The following is a 19,907-nucleotide window of genomic DNA, read 5'->3' as shown; positions in this document are numbered from 1 at the left end:
GCTCACACCCCCCCTACGTCAGCGCAAGAGAGAGAGAGAGAGAGAGAAAGTTAGCTGGATAGCTTTTCAGCCATCTGCCAATAGCGTCCCTTGTATGAAATCAACTGGGCAAACCAACTGAGGAAGCATGTACCAGAAATTAAAAGACCTATTGTCCGCAGAAACCCGCGAAGCAGCGAAAAATCCGCGATATATATTTAAATATGCTTACATATAAAATCCGCGATGGAGTGAAGCCGCGAAAGGCGAAGCACGATATAGCGAGGGATCACTGTATATATACACACACATATATATATATATATATATATATATATATATATATATATATATATATATATAGCAAAATACCCGCGCTTCGCAGCGGAGAAGTAGTGTGTTAAAGAGGTTATGAAATAAAAAAAGGAAACATTTTAAAAATAACCTAACATGATTGTCAATGTAATTGTGTTGTCATTGTTATGAGTGTTGCTGTCATATATATATACATATACACACACACACATATATATATATACATATACACACATACATGCAGTTTCAATAACATAGAAATCAATATAAACAACATTAACATCATTATCATATGAGAATATGAAGTAATATATAAGAAGCACATTTCATATAAATATAAATTATTAAACAGTAAAATCCATCCATCCATCCATCTATTTTCCAACCCGCTGAATCCGAACACAGGGTCACGGGGGTCTGCTGGAGCCAATCCCAGCCAACACAGGGCACAAGGCAGGAAACAATCCTGGGTTTTTATCTTTATTTTATTTTATTGTAGAATCAACTCCTATCTGCGCACACCAGGGCGGCCGTGGGCGGATGCGTATGGTGTATTCACTCCATGTTATCGTGCATTGCGCTGTCACTGGTATTTTGATAAAAGAATTTGAACAACATATAAGAAGCATATAAATTATTAAACAGTAAAACATTAACATTTAAGAAGTAAAGTTACATTCAGTACTACTGCAGTGCCTTCGGGTATACCTCATTTTTTGTTTGCCCATAACATGCCTAAATGTATACATTTTTTGGTGTACCTACCCGAGAACACGCGACATATAACCGAGCGTGGGAGAAGCATGGATTTTAAACACGCGTTGAGTTCATGTGCTGGTCTCCCTTGTGGAATAACTGGTAATGTTTGACTAAAATCTACAGCGAGTAAAACGACATTACCTCCTATTTATTTTTTTACGATCTCTGAGATCTTGCTTTTTTTGGTTCAAGGCTTCATAAGCTCTTTTATGTTCTATGGTGTACTTATCCCAAACCATCATCTTTGAATGTTGCAAGACTTTCGCCTTGTATGTAGATCGGGGTAATTACATTCATTGCATTCCTAGTCTGAATCACAATCTGATTGTATGGGTGGTTACCTGGCACTGTAGGGTTGCCACCCGTCCTTTAAAATACGGAATCATCCCGTATTTGAGAATGAAATTGCGCGTCCCGTTTTGAATCAATACGGGACGGGATTTATCCCGTATTTTTTTTATCATTTTTTTTAAAGCAGCGTCTCATGCAAATCATCCCACACGCATTTTATGAAGATGCCTCCTTTCCTACTTTTGATTGTGTAATACTTGACGTCATCATTAGTTTGATTGGTCTTTTTAACTGTCCAGTGAGGAGGGCGGGTCTTTTAAATACAGTCTGCAAAGTGTTGGCACTGGGATGTGGCACCTGCTGCAGTATGCGTCCCTTATTTTTTTGTATTAAAAGTGGTAACCCAACCTGGCAGGTAACAGTAATGTTTGGTCATGAAGTCGTGTAAAATCCGACACGTGCCCTCTTTTAAGTGTGAGAAGCAGATATATATAGCCAAATTCTCGCGCTTCGTTGCGGCGAAGTACTGCTTTTAATTTTTTAAGAAAAGAAAACCTTTTTAAATGGATCGAAAATACAGTATACCAATAACAATTTGTTAAGGATCTGTTTTTTTCTGAACCTCGCTTTTCACAGCTGTCGCGCTACGGCGTGTGTTTCGTTTATTTGACAGTATGTAGATCGTGGTAATTACATTCATGGCATTCGTTTTCTGAATCACAATCTGACTGTATGGGTGGTTACCTACCAGGTAACGCTTGTGGTTGGTCAGGAAGTCGCCTTACATCCGCCACGTGCCCTCTTTCTGTTCCCAGAAGCTGATCATAGAATGGTTTTAATAGTTTACTTTCAAATAATGCAAAGAGTATGCGACACGTGTTTCTCCCTAATTCTGGGCTCATCAGGCATACACACTCACTTCATCCCCTCTCGGGAATCTAATCTCTATCGTCAGCGCCAGAGTTGAAGCCCCTAATGTTGCGGTCAGCAAGTCGGCTAACATCCGCCATGTGCCTTCTTTCAGTTGCGAGAAGCAGATCATAGAATGGTTGAAACTGTTGCCCCTAACGTTGCGCTACGGCGTGTGGTTCGTTTATACCTCGTGTCTTCTCATTAAACTTTTATCTCGCGAATATGTTATTGCAATCCGCAGCGGGAGAGTTTCTATAAACTTAATTTAAACTTACGTTTTACACCGTGCTTTGTTTCCCTTATAAACATGCTTGTATGCTTCACTCGCTGGCTTCTTATTGTTTCGCTCCCTTCTCAATTGTTTAATGAATTTTTTGTTCTTCGCTGCTTGCGGCTCTTCCTTCATTTCTCCCTACTGAGTTCTTTTATCTCGCGAATATGTTATTGCAATCCGCAATGGGAGCGTTTCAATAAACTTAATTTAAACTTATGTTTTACACCATGCTTTGTTTCCCTTATGAAGATGCTTGTATGCTTCACTCGCTCCCTTCTCAATTGTTTAATTAATTTTTTGTTCTTCGCTGTTTGCGGCTCTTCCTTCATTTCTCCTTACTCAGTTCAGTCTTTTCACGTGATTACGTGGGAGGCGTGATGACGTGACACTCAACTCCGCCTCCCACGGCCATCAAGCTGCCGTCCATTACAGTATATTGTCAAAAATGAGGTTCCAGTTATGACCATTACGCGTTGAATTTCGAAATGAAACCTGCCTAACTTTTGTAAGTAAGCTGTAAGGAATGAGCCTGCCAAATTTTAGCCTTCCACCTACACGGGAAGTTGGACAATTAGTGATGAGTGAGTCAGTCAGTCAGTGAGTCAGTGAGGGCTTTGCCTTTTATTAATTAGTATAGATACGAGTGTAATGGTGACTAAAGGGTGTTATTTCATGTCTAGAGGGCTCTAATAATGTTAAAAAACGTATTTAGAAGGTCGAAAACAGGTTTTCTGTACTCTAACTGCGAAAATATTCGATTTATAAATAAAGAATCCTACTTCGCAAAAATTCATTTATTGCGGTAGAGTCTGGAACGGATTAACCGTGATAAACGAGGGTTCACTGTACTGGGTACAAGGCTCGTTGTTACGAGCCATCTAGTCCCTGTACAGGAGGAGCAGGAGCTTGGTCCGCATTGCCGGTAATAAGTCGGACTCGTTTCCTGTTGAGGTTGGACTCCGCCAGGGCTGCCCTTTGTCACCGATTCTGTTCATAAGTTATATGGGCAGAATTTCTAGGCGCAGCCAAAGAGCGGAGGGGGTCTTGTTCGGTGACCTCAGGATCTCGTCTCTGCTATTTGCGGATGACGTGGTTCTGTTGGCTTCATCAGACAGTGACCTCCAGTTCTCACTGGAGCGGTTCGCAGCCGAGTGCGAAGCAGTGGGGATGAGAGTCAGCACCTCTAAATCCAAGGCCATGGTTCTCAGCCGGAAAGGGTGGAATGCTCTCTCCGGGTTGGGAACACAGTACTGCCTCAAGTGGAGGAGTTCAAGTATCTCGGGGTCTTGTTCATTAGTGAGGGAAGAATGGAGCGGGAGGTCGACAGACAGATCGGTGCGGCATCCGCAGTAATGAGGGCTCTGCAACGGTCCGTCGTGGTGAAGAGAGAGCTGAGCCAAAATGCGAGGCTGTCGATTTACCAGTCGATCTATATTCCTACCCTCACCTATGGCCACGAGCTTTGGGTAGTGACCAAAAGAGCAAGATCGCGGATACAAGCGGCCGAAATGAGTTTTCTCCGCAGGGTGGCTGGACTTTCCCTTAGAGATAGGGTGAGGAGTTCAATTATCCGGGAGAGACTTGGAGTAGAGTCGCTGCTCCTCCTCATTGAGAGGAGTCAGTTGAGGTGGTTCGGGCATCTGGTTAGGATGCCCCCTGGACGCTTCCCTGGGGGGTGTTCCGGGCATGTCCCACTGGGAGAAGGCCATGGGGCAGACCCAGGACACGCTGAAGGGATTATATCTCCTGGCTGGCCTTCGAATGCCTCGGGGTCCTCCTGGAGGTGGTGGCCGGGGACAGGGAGGTCTGGGCTTCCCTGCTTAGGCTGCTGCCCCCGCGACCCAACCTCGGATAAGCGGTGGATAATGGATGGATGGATGGAAAAAAATCCTAAAACTAGGCCAGTACATCTATCGTAATGCCATCTTAAATACCCAGGTCACAGTACAATACAATACAGTACAATTTATTTTTGTATAGCCCAAAATCACACACGAAATGCCGCAATGTGCTTTAACAGGCCCTGCCTCTTGACAGCCCCCCAGCCTTTACTCAAAGAAGACAAGGAAAAACTCCCAAACAACCCTTGTAGGGAAAAAATGGAAGAAACCTTTGGAAAGGCAGTTCAAAAAGAGACCCTTTTCCAGGTAGGTTAGGCATGCAGTGGGTTTCAAAAAGATAGGGGGTCAATACAGTACAATACACAGAACAGAACAAATCTTCAATACAGTATAAAAATAAAAATGTTACAAGTACGGAGCATAATTTAACAGTAGATGATATCACATAATATGATTTGGATTTGTTTAGAGTCCTGGAGACCTCAGCCATCAAGCTTCCTCCCCCATTTGACCATTCCACAGCTGAAACAGCACTGGGCCAGCCAATCCGATGAAAGGACCCCTCTACCCCACGATTCCTGTGATCCTCCATCAGGGATGACTTTACCTTAGGCAGGCAAAACAACTTGACAGGTGGACCATGGCACCAAGTGCCACATTTGAATACAGAGAAAAGAAACAGAATAGGCAAGGGTTAGTAACAAATTCTAACTGTCATGTTACTTATGTTTTAGTGCTATTGACTAACAACAGAGATACAGTCTTTACAGTTAATCTGCAGCTCTAATCAGGGTATGCTAAACTGAAGTAGTGAGTCTTCAGCTGGGATTTAAAAGCTGAGACCGAAGAGGCATGTCTTATAGTAGCAGGCAGTATATTGTGTAATCATCACACTCACGCCCATCAGTGGGCACTGCTGTATCACACTAAATGGGAACATTATGAAGTCACCATAATAATTTTCAAAATAATCAATACACAAAAAACAAAAGATATACATGTGAAAATTGTAGAGCGGAATGTTCCAAGTCAGATTCCTGAAAGAAAGAAACTGTTGATGTGCAACACATTTTAATGATTATGAAATTTAAGGTGGAGTGAACTTGGTATAACATTTTCTTTAAACTGAGTGTATGAAAGATATTCCTCTGTTGGTAAACATACATTATTTGAATGAATTATTATGTATAAAAATATTTAAGAGTTTGATACACATAATCAAAACTTTTTTTCTTTGGTCTTTGTTTACCGATGATAGGCATGGCATTGTTTATTTTTAGCAGCATTTTTAAATTGATGCCGGCGTCACTGCAAAGTGTGCACATGCATTCATGGCTCATGTCACCAAGGAGAGTAGTATATTGTTGGGAATACATCTCTTTGGTGCTAAATGTTCTCCAAACGCCTGCTGTTAAAGTACTTTCATACAATCCTGCCATTCTATACAGAGAGAATACTTCAGTTTTTCTTTGGCCCCATAGCAGCCAGAAGCAAAAAAAGGCTAAAGTGAAAATCCTCTTCGGTTATTAAAAGTTTTAGCACACGACTGCCTTTGAAATGATCCCCCTGGAGCAGAACTGTACATGGTTAGGATCAATCAAGACTTGAACTTGCCTTTTGAAATCTGGACTAACAGCAAATCTTTCACAGCCACAGATGAGTTTTTAAACGTGTCTTCATTCTGAAGAAGTCCCATGGCTCTTTGGAGCTGTTTGTGGAAGCCTCATCAAAATATGATATGAATAAATGGTAGCAGTAATTTTAAGGGAGGTTACTAGAACACGTATCAGGCATTCTGTTATACATGTTTAATTTGTTGGGCGGCACAGTGGTAGCGCCGCTGCCTCACAGTAAGGAGACCTGGGTTCGCTTCCCGGGTCCTCCCTGCGTGGAGTTTGCTTGTTCTCCCCGTGCCTGCGTGGGTTTCCTCCGGGTGCTCCGGTTTCCACCCACAGTCCAAAGACATTCAGGTTTAGGTGCGATCCTAAATTGTCCCTAGTGTGGCTTGTGTGTGTGTGTGTGTGTGTGTGTGTGTGTGTGTGTGTGTGTGTGTGTGCCCTGTGGTGGGCTGGCGCCCTGTCCGGGGTTTGTTTCCTGCCTTGCGCCCTGTGTTGGCTGGGATTGGCTCCAGCAGACCCCCATGACCCTGTAGTTAGGATATTTAGGATAGTTAGGAGTTAGGTTGGATAATGGATGGATGGATGTATAATTTGCTTTACTTCATTCTATTTATTTAACATAATTTTACATACGTATAATGTTTTTGTTTTAATCAGATTAACTATATATTTCTATTTTTTATGTTCAAATGGATTCCATATCTGAATACCAGGCTACCCAGTGTGCACTTCTTTTTTTGTGCATTAGAATGTGCATATTCCATTAACACTTGAACTTGAAACTCAGACTGCTACTTCAAGCCCTGCCTCTGATTCACTATGTGACCTTGAGGATGTTGCATAGCTCCTCTATGCTGCTGCTGGAAAAAATGCATAAATAACTATCTCCTGATCTTGTACTGTATGTCACCTTGGATGAAGGCATCAGCCTATTATACCATCACTAGTAAACTCCAATCATAGAAGAAGGGTGGTGCCTGCGCCTCTCTTGAAATATAGCACCTCAAGTCAATCCACTGAGTTTACTGCAATGTCCTTCACTGCCATTTGATGTGAACGCAGCTTTTTTCCTGCCAGACATGCCATGTGCACAGGAACCAAAGCCCAATAACTGTGGCAGAGGAAGCCCACACATCCAATTATTTGGTCATGGTCAGAGTGTCTGACTGTCGTTTGTAACGTAAACAATCCTATGCAATGTTCTTCACTGTCACCAGAACTTGTGCGGTTGTTTTTCTATTTTCAATTCCACCTGGCTATGCCAACGTTTTCTTCCTGTTAGCCATGGCGCTAGGCCACAGAGTCACTAGCTGTGAGGAGGAGCTGAATCCCAATTTCATGGGGGAGGTAAGCCCCACAACCAACTCAAGGGTCACATTATACGGTTCACGGCACAAATTCTCAATTGGCTTGCAAGTTTTTTTTAGATGGATAGACAACTCTTAACAATTTACATGTACAGTGCCACCCATAATGTTTGGGACAAAGACACATTTTTTCCTTGATTTATCCTTCTGCCCCACAGTTTAAAATTACTAGTCAAACAGTTCAGACGTTATTGAAGTGCACATTGCTGATTTTATTTCAGTCACATGTAGAAATTACACCACTTTTTTAACATGGTCCCTCAATTTCAGGGCACCATAATGTTTAGGACAGCTGGGGTCGCAGGTGTTTGTTATTACTCAGGTGTGTTTCATTGCTTCATTAGTGCAGGCATGAAGTACCTAGGCTTCTTCTAAATATAGACTAGATTTGAAATCTGTAATTGGCATTTTTCAACACAAGGACAAGAACTGTGCCAATGAAAGACAATGAAACTATTATAAAAAACAAGAATGAAACCATCTGAGACAATGGTAAAACCTTAGGATTACCTGAACCAAGTGTCTGGAATGTCATTAAGAAGAAAGAATGTATGGGTGAGCTCAGTAATCACAAAAGAACTGGAGTCCAGCCTCTGTGGGGCATCTGTTGGTGAAGAAAGACTTATCCTGACTTTATGGTATGTGGAAAGTGGTATATGGCGTTCCTGATATCTCTGCAAAAGAACAAATGTCCAAGTCTTTAGAGTCCTGGGGTTTTGCAGACTGGTGTACCCAGCGTCAAAGCAGTGCTACTGTTCCTGTGTGGTTACCCTTTCTTAGATCCACATCCACGACGACAGCTTTATCAAATACACTGAAATTAACTGCATATCGTTCAAAAATTTAATGCATCTGATTGTAATTAACCTGTAACAATATAATGGTCCACAGAATGGTCAAACTATTCTAAATACCATAACTGCTTTAGCGTTGTAACTCTCACTGTACCTTCTTCTTCTGTCAGCTGCTCCCGTTAGGGGTTGCCACAGCGGACCATCTTTTTCCATATTACTCGCACTGCACCACTCGGAGTATTTATATCAGTGTGAATCACAGATCTACAGCGATAGGAAAGAGAATTATCGGTATACAGCATCAAGCACTCGCTGCCTCAGCCATTCGCTATTTGAACTGCTCTCACGCTTCACAGCCTTTCCTGTTTGGACCTCGCGGTTCACAAACCGTTTCATCCCAAGAACTATACACACACTTAATCAGTCCATCAAGTGCTCCTTGTAGAACTGTTTGTACTTGCAAGTTACCGTGAGGTAACTGTACTTATGATACAGTTATAATATTGCACAACCTGAGCCACTTTATAAAGCGCGTATTTACATATGATGACAATATCATTTTTAAGATGAAATGCAGCAAAATATGTTGATTATATTATACAGATAAAACTTTAACTACACGGTGCTGCAGTGCTAGCGAGCTTGAGCTTCGTTCATGGTTTGTTCCTGCCTCGCGCTGTTTTCATGCTGTGGCTGGCACGACACTGGAAGGATAGATGGATAGAATAATTACATATTACGAAGATATTTCGATGTTCCTTAAAAGTTTTGAAGAATCGGTGTTCTAAGCTTACAGATAGCTTAACGTCTATTACAGAGCTGATTGTGTGGCGATTGGGTATTTGGAGAAAGAAAAGTAAGGACAGGAATTGGGGGTTAGTACGTTTGAAAAAGACAGTACTTCTGTAATAAAGCATTTCATTGAAGGTCGCGCATGGCGCAGCAAGCATCTTGCTGTAAGACATGAACAATCACTGCGCCACCATGTTCCCATGTTTAATAACATGCTTTAACTCATATCATCATGAAAATTATATCACGTATACTTCTCAGTATTTTAATTACTCGGAGAGCTGTAATACAGTGGAACCTCTAGATACGAGTTTAATTCGTTCCAGCACTGAGCTTGTATAGCGAATTTCTCGTATCTAGAACAAACTTCCCCATTGAAAATAATGGAAATCCAGTTAATCCGTTCCGCACCCCAAATATATTAACATAAAAATCAATTTTCCTAACAAATAACACTGATAAATTATATATACTGTAGTCTACCTTTAATAAATAACACTGGTAAATAATATAACTGATTATTAAAAGAATCAAAACAGGTGTCCAAAGTGCAGTAGAGCATTCAATAAATGTTTAAATAAATAATCCTTAAAACAGTTGTGAAGTGGAGGTTTAAAATACACAAGAATAACAATCCTTTAACACGAGGTTAAAACGTCAAAAGGATGCAGTCTTTAAAAAACGGACGACAATCCCCGGTGCTTCTTCTCTGTTAGCGTCTCACCTGCGGGCTCTGCAACAGGCGAGACACTCTTAATGCAGCTGACCTTCTCTACACCGTCCTGCTTCAGCTGTTTGGCTCGCCTGTTCAGCTACACGCGAGCCTGCTCTCCTGCCCGCCTGCCTGCCTGCCTGCGCTCACGCTCGCGCGCGCACTCTCTCTCTCTCTCTCTCTCTCTCTCTCTCTCTCTCTCTCTCTCTCTCTCTCTCTTTTCTTTTACTTCTTCTCCCCCTTAACCGGCTCGCGCTTCTCTATATATGCGGGGAGGACATGGCAGCTGCAGCCCATCAGCCACAGGATCAATCATGGATGTGGGCAGTTTCCCACCTGTGCACTTAAGTGAGAAACGCAGACACCGCAGATCGCGGCTCGCAACTGCTACCACGCCCCCTCGCTAAGCTGAGAGCTATACCCACAGCCTGGCTCGTGGCTCGTTACGCGAGCCAATGCTCGCACTTAGATCAGAAATTTTCGCTCATACTTTCCTCGTATTTTGAATTTCTCGTATACAGAGGTGATCGTATCTCGAGGTTCCACTGTATTATGAACGTAATGGATTCTGTGTCCTGTCGGAGGAAGAGAACGTAGTGATTCAGGCACATAGAGCACATATAAGATCAAATACACAACAAAGCATTTAACATGCTACTTTAGTTACAATGGGATTTGAGAAACTAGTAAATTAAATGATTTTAAGATGAAGTTTATGATGTTCTACTTTAATGACAAAATAAACTACATGATTAAAGTGAAAATTTTGAGATTAAAGTTGATATATCTTGCTTTTTTCACACTGTGTGCCTTTTTTTTCACTGTACCGTAATAAGCTTTCATATGACACTCAGACGTTGGGCTACGAGTCGCCTTTTCACGCCGACTTTGATATGTGACAAGTTTTTTATTTCGGGCACTGCGTGACTTTGTGAACTTGAGCTTTCGAATTTCTCCGACACGCTATGTCACTCGATCAACTTCCTTTTGTTGCTTATATAACTGTTTAAACCAACAAATAGTATGTTTTTCTTTGCCTCCATTTGGTATTCGCTGAAATTCTTCTATTTTTCCTCGTACTTTTGCCATTGCCTTTTCACAGAACGCTGGGCTTAAGGGCTATTTATATTGATTTGCATATTCAAAGAGGCGTAATTCTGGGAGGAGTTGGGACGGGACAGCAAGCAAGTGCGTTTATTTCCACGCTGAGTGTTATTTATGTAGCGGAAGAACGTGGAAGTTGGCGAACGCACAGATTCCTGCATCTGGATTTTTCTGTGCGTAAGCACATTTCGGCTTTTGTGCTTACGTCATGTTATAGTGCAAATTCTACACACGCCGTTATGCATGAGGCCCTTGGTGCTTCCTGTTTTGCTGTATGCTTACGAGACATGGGCACTATCCAGTGACCTGAGATGAAGACTGGACTTCTTCGGTACTGTGTCTCTTTGGAGAATCCTTGGGTATGCTGGTTTACCTGCATTGTAAGGGAGCGTTAGTTATGGCACTATGGCCTTGTGGCGTGATTCTCAGAGGGTGGTCTGGCTTGCTTGATCTTCATTGTTGAGGACCCGAGCGTCTGGGCCAGGCCAAGGGGACACCCATGTAACATCTGGCTGCAGCAGATAGACGGTCATTTCCAGAGGGTAGGATTGGGCCGCATGCCTGCATGGTAGTTTGTTAACCAGGATCCTGAGCTGTTTCATCATGTGGTGGTTGCGGCAATGCATTATTCCAGTGCATGCTCCCCAACCTGACCTGATCTGATCAACTTGCAGTATATACAGTAGATAAGTATAAGTAATATTACACGTTTTTTGTGCAGTACAGCGGTGCCATACTTTAGACAGTATAGTGGCATAAATAAGAACCTCCTAGTTCAGTTACCAACTCTGAGCCACTGAGATGCTGTCTGTGCTCCAACACTAAAAAATAACTAGAAATGGTCATACAAACAATCAGTACTTATAAAGTGTTTTTAGATGGCGATCTAGAAATGTCTTCTATAAAGTAAGTGTTGTTTGTACTTTGACAAAAATGTTAATTCTTTGAATGCACAGTCATAGCTTGTTAACATGTTATCACTTTTGTATTATTATTTTTGACTCTGAAACCACTCTACCTAATTTAGCTTTAAGGTAGAAGCCAGTGACTTTACTGTGCCTTCAATCCCTGCTTCAGGAGGTGCCTACATTGTCTTTTGTTTTTGACATAATGTCTTCCAGTGTTTGTCCCTAACTACAGTCAATTTTAATTTTTTTTATTTTCATTAATTTAAGTCTAATAATGCACTGTAGTTCTGTTTTCTTTGTGAAGTGCCATGTCATATAACTGTCAATTTAGCATTTATTTAATTGTCCTAACCAGTTTAGCAAGAAAAAAATTTAAATATTTTATAATCCTGAAGAAGCATTTAATATAAATAGGATTCAGAAGCTCTTTGAAAGCTTTTGAACTTATGGTAAGCTTCTCTCAAAGGTTCTCGGTGCGTTTCCAAGTTAATGCCATTTAAAAATGTGTGCTTCATGTGTTTCTCTTAACTCAACTCTTGTTTCCCAGGTTTCTGAGCAGGAGATGGATGAAGCTATTGCACGCACCACTCACAGAGAAAGCTTAAGTAAAGAAGGACATTCTCCTCATATACTAGGTATGCAAAAGCATCCAGTTGTTTTATATTACTGTTAATGCTAAAGATTTATTGTCTGCAGCTCAAAGCTCCCTAGCATGTGTGTTTCATTTAGATCATCCTGACTTAATGATATTGGATCACTTGTCTGAGTCTAATTTGGCATCTTAGTGGGAGTTATTTTACGTTCAATGAGACTTTTGTGTGTTATGGTTTTATTTTTGGAGTGCAGCAGTTTGTTTTGAAAAATGTAATGATTTGGGACAACAATAAACCTAGATTTCATAATAATATATTGAACAAATCTAATAAATTATAAATTTCAGGTTTATAACTTACTTTATTGCATTTGTATGATGTGAACTGTCCAGAAGGAACAAATGAGTCTTTATAAGCCTGTTTACCTATAGAATGAATACACTTTCACTTACTTTACTGTCTGCTTGTTTTGTATTGCATGTTCATACAGGCCCACTCTCCAAAAGCCCATCTCCAACTGTAAAATCAAAGCAAAGTGATGGCTCATCCTCTCTCAGCTGGACATTGAAACGCTTTCTTGAACCAGTAAGCAGGGTAAGGTTTGTTGTAGCATATCTGTTTTCAGAAATGTATTTCTGAGTAGGTTTTCTTTTCCGAAAATAAAAAGAGGGATACATTGGCTTGTTTTATCAAGCTTTGTGTTATTCAGGTTTAATATATGAGGTGCTCTGATGTTAGGTTTTCTTCTTTCGAAATTAACATAAATGCATCACATTTCTGTTTTGTGGATCTGTTAACCGATATAATTGGACTGTACCTTTTAGGTTCTGTTATAGTCTAATCATTGCCCATGTGTATGGATTTTTTTTTTACCATCATCATTTTCTTTGACATATTTATTCATACCTTTTTCTATACAGAAGTAATAGTATTCTGATATTGTATGCTGATAGAGCACTCACCAAACCACAGGCCAGTTCAGCAATTTAGTCAAAAAACAACAAGCAAATGAAAAATTAGCAGCACTTGTCAAAGGCTTTCGGGTAATGGCAAACAGACCATGTTGTTACCGTCTTTGAACCACTTGTCATCAAATACTTCATCAGCTCCTTGCCATCCATGCAGGTGTCCACAACTGTTGAGGAAATGTATAAAGACCAAAATCACCTTGGCCCTGGGATCAGTCTTCTTTCTGCCATTACCATTCTTCTATAGCTTTTAGGTGGTGTTCAACCAAAGGTTAAATTAATGTGCAGCAGCCTGTGACAAGAACACTAATGTAGTTAAAGCTTCTGGTGTGCTCTGTGATTTAGTGTCTTGCTGCAGCACTGGACTTTCAAGCACGAGGATGTCAACCCATTGTTTAGTATAAAATGTTAACAGTAACTATACTTGTTAAGTGCTGTGGGTTATAGTTTAATTATAATAGGTGCTGTAAAAATTAGTTTCCTGTTTTGTGTTGTCATTATCAGTTATCTCTCTGCCGTCTGCCTGTCTCCTTTCAAACACACACGCCACACACACACGCACACACACTCCTTTAAGTACACTTGATATGTGTTTCCTATAGTGACTCCACAGTTTATAGTTGTTTGTAGGGAGCTGAACACTGTGTGCAAGCACTTCATGTGAAAAGTTTTCATACAAACATGAAGTTTATGAAGGTGTCTTGCTTCAGATTCTGGCCCTGGGAAAATTTTTCTTGACTGCTCTGAATGCCATAATCAGTTCTGATGTGCAGTATTTTTTGTTTGTTTTTTAAGATAAAGCTATCATCTACCTCCCAGATTTCCTGTCAAAGTAGAATAAAAGCACTGTGATCTCTGTATCACTGTTACTCTGCTTGCTTTAAACATTCAAAAGAACTCCCAAGAAAATTATAATAAAAAGTATAATATGTGCAAGAGCAGCCTGGCAATAAGTTGAAAACATGGCACAAAAGAGTATATTTTTGATTTATGAAATGTGTAAGAACCTTCTGCTATTTGTTGTATCCCATTTTCCTCAGAGCTTTTATGATTTGTCTGTATGTAATACATTACATTATGCATTTTGGGTGGCTTTGCAATTTTTTGAAAACCTTAAAGGAGCTTAGAAAGTCTGTGGGTTTCTCTGACATCTCGAAACCTTAAGCAGGTTCCATGGTTTTCCTTTTACTCCAGGGTTACAGCCTGCAGAATTGTATCACATGAGCCTCTGGAGAAAGGCAGGAACAAAACTAGTGAACCAGTGTGTTACTGGACACACATCCAACTTCTATTGCTGTAATTTAGACCCACCAGACAAACTAACTAGATAGCAGGTGTGTCCTTTGTGCCACCTCAGTGCTTCTCACCACAGTCTGTTGGCTGCTGTTTTTTCACTTTCAAACCAAACTCTTAGTTTATGGCCTGTCTTTGCAATTTATTGAACTTATCGATTTCAATTAGTAGTTTTTCTCTACTCTTAGTTTTCAGTTTTTAACCTGTAGCTGTTTTACACATATAGTAGGACCCTGGAATGGATCCCAAACTCAGTAACACACTGTCTATGAAATATGTCACCAACATTTAAGGAATCAGAACTATATAATAATAGAATATGAGAAGAAACAATTTTATTAGTGCAAGGCAAAGAGGAAACTAAGACAAAATACAGTGGATTGAAAAAATATCAAGACCTCTTCACTTTTGTGCACACTTTGTGTTATAGATTTCCCATCATTCCACACTCTATCATCCGCAATGACAAAGTGAAATCGTTTTCAATAAGGTTTGCAAATTTAATAAAAATAAAAAAGTGAAATTTGTCATTCATATAAGGTTTCAATCCCTTAATTCAGTACTTTTGTAGAAACCCCTCTGGCAGCAATTTCAGCTTTAACTGTTCTTGGGTAAGTCTGTACAAGCTTTCCACACCTGGATTTGGGCAGTTTATCCCATTCTCTCAAGCCAAGCAAAGCCAAGGGAAGTGTCTAAACTACCGTCCTTTGGTCTCTCCACAGATGTTCTATGGGGTTAAGGTCTGGGCTTAATCTGGGCTACTCAAGGACAGAGATGTGTCCCAAAGCCACTACAGTGTTGTCTTGGATGCATGCTTTGCTTCATTGTCCTGCTAAAAAGTGAACCATTGCCCCAGTCTGAGGTTACATGAACTCTAGAGCAGGTTTTCTTTGGGGACCTCTCTGTATCTGATTGACTGGATCCTTCTCTTAATTCTGACCAGTCCTCCTGTCCCTGCTGCTGTGAAGCACCACCATAGCGTGATGTTGCCACCATATTGATACTTCCAGAAAACTTGGCGTAGAAGAACAACAAAAAAGACGTCTTCCCCCACAATACTGTGCATTTGAATTTTATATCCACCTCATTCATGAGTCAGGAGTTTTGTCTTCAGTTCAAATGCACAGTATTATGGGAATAAGGTATTTCCTGTGGATCTCCTGTGTTGAGTTTTGCAGAGGAAAGTGTTAAAAATAGCAAAACATTTGCACGTTTTGCTCATTTGGGCTATATGAATTGATAACAGACATGTGGATTACGTCACATTACATTCCATTATATCATAAACTCTTTTTCCCTACGTTCTACAAAAATACATGAGATTAAAAATTTTACTCAACCACCACTACAAACTACATGGGGTAAGTATCATAATAAAATATCATGTTTTGAGTGGAGTATTCATTTAGGTTAGGAATGTCTGTTACAGGACCCAGAGGTTTAAGGGGATTAGAGTTTATAAACAGATTAAAACTTCTATGTTTTGATTCTGAAAAATATTTAGTGACACTGCAACATAGGTACATGCTTTTAATTAATTAAAAAGTAAGTTTGTTATTTTAATTTCAAGTCAATTAATTCTTAGTTTTTTAGTAATGTTTTAATAGGAACCATTATCTGAAATTACTTTAAAAAGCAGGTTATTAGTTGAGAACACTTTCAGTACATCAATCAGATACAACATTAAAACCACCTGCCTAATATTGTGTAGGTTTCCTTCTGTCACCAAAACAGTTCTAACTCATCCAGGCATGGACTCCACAAGACCTGCGAAGGTGTCATGTGTTTTTTGGCACCAAGACATTAAGCAGCAGATCCCTTAAGTCATGTAAGTTGCAAGGTGGGGCCTTAGGTTTTTCAGCAATTTGTGCTACAGTGGCTTCTATGGGATCAGACCAGATTAGCTAGCCATTGCTCCCCGCGCGGATCAATGAGCCTGTCACCTGTTCCCTTGTTGTCCTTCCTTGGACCACTTTTTTCTTGGGTATTATCTACTACATACTGGAAACACCCTGCCGTTTTGGAGATGCTCTGACCCAGTCATCTAGCCCTCAAAATTTACCCTTTGTCAAAGTCACTCAGATCCTTACACGTGCCCATTTTTTTTCTGCATCCAACACATCACCTTCAAGAATCAACTGCTCACTAACACATGCCACACCTTGACAAGTGCTATTGTAACAAGGTAATCAATGTTATTCACTTCACCTGTCAGTGGTTTTAATGTGGTGGCAGATACATAGGTATATGATCATTTTTATAGCTATATTTTATGTGTTTTTTATTCTACTTTCTTCATTACTTTTATTTTTCAGCAAGGATCAGTTAGTTCTGAAACTGAGCTCTCTCAGTACTTTTCACATGACATCCCCAGTCAATCTTCTTTCTCTGATACCTTGGGAACAGGATCAAGTGATGAAGAGCAGCTCCGGCATAAAAGCTGTGATACTTCTTTAGACGAAAATTCAAATCTACCCATCAGCTCAGGTAAATGGAGTTTTTCAGAGTAGACATTTATATATTCTTTAGGCATGACCAACTTGAAACTGGTCATTTTACACAGTTTGCATGATGCTCGCAAAGTCTTTTTTTCCCCCTCTTTTTCAACATATATAAGGGAATAGTTTACTACATGTAATTTGATTTTGTGCCGACAGTGCACTATTCTTAGTGTAAATTGCAACTATTTGAAAGTGTGGTGTAATTTTTTTTTATCTATTATGATTTTGTTTTTTTGTTTTTTTTATTTCTGACAGTTTTGTTATTAGTATATAGATTTCCATCTCCCTTTTTATTATTTTTGGAGAATTCAGTACGTACTTGCATTTATTTTTGATTTTCATGCCTGCGGCAACGCGCATGTTCCCAACCTTCCCCTCCTTAATAATGTTATATTTTGTTAACATTATGTTTCTGTTTGTTTACATGATGCCATCTTGAGGCATATCATGATTGCATTGATGACATAATGAAAGCTATGGTGTAAATGTGGTAACAATGTCTCATAAAGCTTTCCCTCTGTGGATGATAGTTTTGTCTTTAATGTTCTTGATAGTTTGGTAGTTTAGCTTTCAAAAATCAAGTAGAGAGATTAATTTTGAATTTGGCTTCCTGTTTCAAAACTATTGTTTTTGGTTCTACCTTAACTTGGAGTTCTGTTCTCTCATTCTTTTGGTTTTCACTTTGTTTGTCTCTGATTTAATTATCGTCTCTCGGTCTGTTCCTTTCTCACAGCAATTCTTGAGTACTTAAAACGTGCTCAGAACATTATGATCTCCCATTGTTTCATGTCATGCAAGATGGCCATGACATCATGGCCTCATATGGTGAACATAACCACAGCAACCATTGTATGGTACTGTAAAAATTGGCTGAGAACATGGATCCGCTTGTTTTTCTCATTTTTGCCTTTATTTTTTGGGCCTATTTTATTTTGTGTGTTTTTCAAGGATCAAGTGAGTGAAGCGAATATTAGAGAGGTCTGCTTTGACTCCTCATAGCCTTATTTTGTTAGCCGATAATTATGGTTTGCTAAGTATTAAACTCTTTTTGTCTATCTGTTCCTACTACAACTTTATTCATGCAACAGCATGTTTTGCGCCTTCTCTGATCCAATTTTTCTTTAATATTTTCTTTTGTTCCACTTGAACTGTAAAAGGTGTGATTGAAATACATGGGATTGAGTGCATAATGTATGTGACATTTTTACTGATTGTTTTAAATAAAATAAAACCATTTCTAATTGACAGTTACTTGTTTTATATTTCTTTTAGTTGATTTTAAAGATCCAGCTTCAGTCACCATGGATGCAAGCCATATTTCACCTGGGATTAATGGGAATGCAACAGGTCCTGCAAGGAGACATGTGGATATTGTACAGCAGAAAAGTGTAATCAATAGTCCTATCTCTGTGCGCAGCCCTTTGCTGAGACAGAGGCATGTAATATGCTATGAAGATGATATGAGTGATGATGAAGATGATGATATGTCACATGCAGAAAAACGTGGCTCCCTCCTCAGGTTTAGGAGGCCTCTTAAAGCTGGCATAAAAGGATGCAGTAATACAGTAAAGAGTATGCCAGAAGATGAATCTGGAATAATAATTGCTACTTCTTCTGTTGAAGTAGATGATGAAAGTCAAGACAGTAGTGAGATGCATAGAAACTTTAGTGGGGAAGTGCCTACATCACTCTGTGGAAGCTCCACTGAGTCAGCGGATGGAAAAATAGCAGACCAACCATCACATGGTTCTGAATCTCCTTTCATGCCAATCCGTTCTTTTGAATATGAAGGTAGCAATAACAATAACCTTGGCATTAAAAAGGAGCATCAGTGGGAGGGTCAATTAGAATCAAAACGTTCACCCAAATTAGAGCATAAGGCTGTCACTAGAGTCAAAAGCATGATGAGCATTGAGTGTCCAAATGTGTCTCATCGAATGAAGAATGAGGACCACAATTGCCAGACTGCAAACAAGGTGATGGCTCGACCTTTACCCCACAGCAAAAAACTTGAAGGAGATGAGATCCTAGGGGCCTATTACTTTGAAACAGTTCAGATAGTAAGGAAAGAGTCTGAGTCATTTGGTCTTGACTTGGAGATCAAACCGGTGCCTTTGAAGATGGTGATAACAGGCTTAAGGCCAGGTGGTCCAGCTGAAAGGGTGAGTCTTTGTTTAAATGTTTTTAGGTCAATATTATTAAGTGTTCTTTGATTGCTTTAAAATTATTAAAATATTTTTAAAAAATTTAATTCAACAGTGTATATATTCAGTGTTTGATATCTACGATGTCAGTCATGATTCACTCACTCAAGAGTGTCATTTTCAACACGCTCATTCCAAGGTTTTTGTCGCGTGCAGTAGTAAACTGCATTGCATTTTTTGTTCCAACAGAAGACATCTGTAACTTAACATTCTAACCAAGTTAAGGAAATTGTAAGTAGAAACAAGAGATAGGAAATGTAAAAAGGCTGATAGACTGAGTATTAATATTATGCTGAGATTTGATTTTTGTTGCTATGAGATCTTGTCTGATTGCCAGGGTCATCCTTCCTGATAGGAGCTGATAATTGCAGTGCAATAATATGAACTGTTTTGCCCAATCAGTAAACAAGCTCTGTTGGAAAGTCTTGCTTTCAGAATTCGGGTTTTGACTCATGTTTTTTTTTCAGCTTCTTTGTTCCTTGTTTTAACATTTTGGCTCTAGTTGTATTGTCGAATTTTGGTGCACAACTCTGCAATTTTTTCCTGACAATAATTATGGGTTAAGTCTTTAGTTTAGAATCACAGATTGCAGTGCTCTGAAATTCTTTAGTTGTTGGATTTCCTGGCTAGTTTCCAAGAAAGAAATCTTTTGTTTAATTTCTAAACGAAACTCATATCCTG

General features: G+C 39.8%; 1 protein-coding gene across 2 annotated transcripts in view; it reads left to right on the top strand.

Moving 5' to 3' along the window:
• pdzd2 (PDZ domain containing 2) overlaps positions 1 to 19,907 on the top strand; it is a 366,506-nt gene that overhangs the window by 301,362 nt on the left and 45,237 nt on the right. For both annotated transcript variants that reach the window (XM_051929601.1, XM_028805633.2), the window contains exons 14-17: positions 12,215 to 12,302; positions 12,751 to 12,854; positions 16,837 to 17,008; positions 18,295 to 19,184. In XM_051929601.1, coding sequence (XP_051785561.1) covers positions 12,215 to 12,302; positions 12,751 to 12,854; positions 16,837 to 17,008; positions 18,295 to 19,184 — 1,254 coding nt within the window. The remainder of the gene's footprint in view (positions 1 to 12,214; positions 12,303 to 12,750; positions 12,855 to 16,836; positions 17,009 to 18,294; positions 19,185 to 19,907) is intronic.

This window comes from Erpetoichthys calabaricus, chromosome 7 (assembly GCF_900747795.2).
Source record: "Erpetoichthys calabaricus chromosome 7, fErpCal1.3, whole genome shotgun sequence".
NCBI classification, from domain to species: Eukaryota; Metazoa; Chordata; class Cladistia; order Polypteriformes; family Polypteridae; genus Erpetoichthys; species Erpetoichthys calabaricus.
Note: the sequence above shows the minus strand (reverse complement) of the source record. Positions and strands in the feature narration are given on the sequence as shown.